General features: G+C 39.8%; 1 protein-coding gene across 2 annotated transcripts in view; it reads left to right on the forward strand.

The window, feature by feature from the left end:
- Positions 1-2,254, forward strand: part of LOC104628728 (peroxiredoxin-1) — a 4,625-nt gene extending 2,371 nt beyond the window's left edge. Inside the window, exons 4-5 of one of the 2 annotated variants that reach the window (XM_010297398.1) lie at positions 180-310; positions 1,872-2,254. In XM_010297398.1, coding sequence (XP_010295700.1) covers positions 180-310; positions 1,872-1,957 — 217 coding nt within the window. In that variant the 3' untranslated portion in view covers positions 1,958-2,254. Of the gene's footprint in view, positions 1-179; positions 311-1,850 lie in introns of both variants that reach the window. The other variant, XM_010297397.1, reaches the window with a different exon arrangement.
- The last annotated feature ends 946 nt before the right edge of the window (positions 2,255-3,200 follow it).

A 3,200-nucleotide genomic window follows, 5' to 3' on the forward strand; every position in this document is an offset into this window, starting at 1 on the left:
TAATGTTTCAGTGCTATGCATACACCGAAGGTATTGGGTTTTTAGGAAGACGTCAGTAATACCACATGACACAACTTAACTGCCATAATAGTATACTGATCTGGAGTTTTTTTCAAACTTGAGTCTAATCAGGCTTTCAAAAGCTGTGTTTAACTCTAGAGCTGTTCTGGATTTTTTAGGGGTCTGTTCATAATTGATGAGAAGGGAATCTTGAGGCAGATAACAATCAATGATCTTCCTGTTGGCCGTTGTGTTGATGAAACCCTCAGACTTGTCCAGGCCTTCCAGTTTACAGATAAACATGGAGAAGGTAAGAGTTCTTTCTGATATTAAATGTTTTTTTCTAGAGAACAGTATTAACTAGGCAGGTTAAATCAAGGTTTACTGAAAGGTACTAAGTACATGTATTGATGTGTGTGCAGCAAGTAATTGTGCCTCTTGAAATGCGGCTGGTTCTGTAAAGCTACTTGAAGGACACCATAGTGCTATATTTACCCTATTCCAGTTAATTGTCCATTGAGTTACTTGCTAATGTTGAAATATCATTTAAATCAATTTGGTGCTGGATGTCTTGTCAAGCACATAGCAGTTGTTTCTCAATTAGACACAGAAAATACTTGAGACAAAAACGAAGAACATGTAGTAACTTAGCCTGCAAGGGTATGCATAGTTTAGCCTCTGCTCTCAAATTTGGTAGGTTGAGACCATCAGTACTAATGCAGTGTTTTACACAGTCTGTTAGACAAAGCATTTGAATTCCCAGAAAGCCATGTGTAGTGAGGGGAAAATGGATGAGAGTCTTTGTGCCCATAGTTCAAAAGTGATATGGTGCTTGAGGCTGGTAGCTTTTCTGTAGGAATTGCAAAACAAAAAAACACTGCAGACAAAAGGTTTGAAACAAGTTATGAAAACTCAAAATTGCTGTGTAGGTATTGGTAGTCTTCATTAATGTCATTAATGACATGGGTTGCTGCAGTCATACTTAACTTGCTTCAGAACTGGTAAATGAATGGCAGATTTAATAAAGGCTGCTATTGTGGCTGTGCCTATAGCCTGAAGAGAGTCAGTGTTTTTGAACTTGTAGGCCATCCTCTGTTAGCTGAGGAGACATCCCTAATTTCATAATGGAGCAGTCAGTGTCATGCAAATGAAGCCTTTTGGGGCTTACTATGCCCTGGTGTAGTCAAACGCTTTTCCTCCAGAACTAGGCCTGCAGTCATCTAAACCAGGATAGACCAGAATAAGGTGTGTAGCAACACTCCAGCTGAGAATACTATAGCTAAAATTGTCAGTCTTGTACAGAGCAAGCATCCAGACTTGCATAGCTGTAGACAAGGAAGGCTGTGTCCAAAAAAAGCTGCTTAGGAGTCACTGCAGTTTTGAGGCCATGTGACCTCTGCATCTTGGTGGCCTTTTGATAGCCATATAGGAGAAGTAGAGAGAGTTTAACTCTTCTTCCCCCCTCCTGGTTAAACTGGAGAATGGGACTAGGGTTGATAAAAGGTAAGGAGAGCACAGACTTGACTGGATCCAAGGAGAGAAGTGTAATAGTTGTAAAGCCTTCTGATCCAGGCTGCTGGAGTTGGTGTTACCTTGCTGTCAAGCTTCTATGAAGCTTTTAAGTGGGGGTGGGGAGGGGTGTATGTGTAAAGGGTCCACTGGTCCTGGGGCAAACACCTGGTTCCTTGGGTGCTACTACCTAGTGAACAAATGGAAATGAGTAAAATAAACTGAACATACCACTACACAAACTGAATGCACCTCCTGTGTTGCAAAAATGTATACATGTTTTGAGTTGCTAGTTTGCTTTAATGTTATGTAAAATATGTTCTGCAGGAGCAGCTGGTAAGACTTAATGTTTATCATTTCAGTGTGCCCAGCTGGCTGGAAACCTGGCAGTGACACAATCAAGCCTGATGTTCAGAAAAGTAAAGAGTATTTCTCCAAGCAGAAATAAACCGCCAGTCTGAGTGGAAAGTAGTATGCCTTACGTAAAGAGCAAGCATCAGTTACTGAACTTTAACTAAATCATTGCATTTGAGTCAAGGGATCATGTGATAGGTATAAACAGTAACTTTTTTACTTGAAAGAAAGTTTGTCCTCTTGATAGTACCTTCATAGAAAATCTTAATGATCAATATCTGTACATCAAGCCCTGTGACTTTAGTGACAATGCAGTGTATGTGGTTAGCCATGTGTTGCATTTAGAGCAGTGGTATCCTTTTGTAACTCTATTAAACTTGTGGAAAGAGCATACTGTCTACTGTTCTTATGTATAGTCATCAGGAGACCCAAAAGCAATGCAGCTCCATTTCTGAAAGCTCCGTCTACTGAGCTGTTTGTAGACATCTCGATATCTAAAGGCCTTTTACAGCTCCATTACAATGGAGATACACTTAGTTTTCATGTTGCAGTAGTAAAGTACTCTTTACACTCTTCATGACTTTGCTAGGTAGGCGAACATGGTTTGATATTAGTCTGTCAAGACTTAAGCAATCCTACAGTGCCCAGAGCATGAAGCACAGACTGACAAAGGCTGGCATATTTTCATGCATTGTCAACTTAATTTTTATATCCACTTGGTCAAAACTATGATGGTTTATGCTAAATTTCTGTGAATCCAACATTCAGTTTGAACACTGTACAGGAGTGGAAGACTGGGCTTTCTGGAAAGCAAACTTCCTTGGATATACAATATTCATCCCTAGCCTCTCCTGCTACATGGAATGGGAGTGAGAATATGCCCATTATCCATTAGCTTGTAGTCATAGGATTAAGATCAAAAGGGTGGCACTATTAAAACTGGTACTCAGATGTGCTTATCTTTAATCTTTGTATTCCAAATGATTATTAAAACTCAAAGCACATGACTTGGGCCTTAAGTTGCACTAAAGCTTTGTCTGCTGTGTAGCTTCATAGTTAAAGGTAGCAGCTCTTAAGTTCAAGACTTTAAGGAGCTATTGCCTTAGCTGTTAGAACCCTGTGACCTTTGTGTACCTGTAAAGGTTAAACTCTTAAAGGTCAAGACCTTGCATCTAACTTCAGCTCCTCAAGTAGTAAACAAGTTATGTCCTGCTTAGTGAGGAATAACAAAGTTGAGGCCCAGGGCTACTTAAACAAGTTGGAAGTTGAAGTTGCATACCTTGTAGTAGTAAACTTTTCTTGTGCAGTTATAAAAAATAGACTTACTGCAGAGCCGT

The sequence above is a fragment of the Phaethon lepturus genome, unplaced genomic scaffold (genome assembly GCF_000687285.1).
Source record: "Phaethon lepturus isolate BGI_N335 unplaced genomic scaffold, ASM68728v1 scaffold38331, whole genome shotgun sequence".
NCBI lineage: Eukaryota > Metazoa > Chordata > Aves > Phaethontiformes > Phaethontidae > Phaethon > Phaethon lepturus.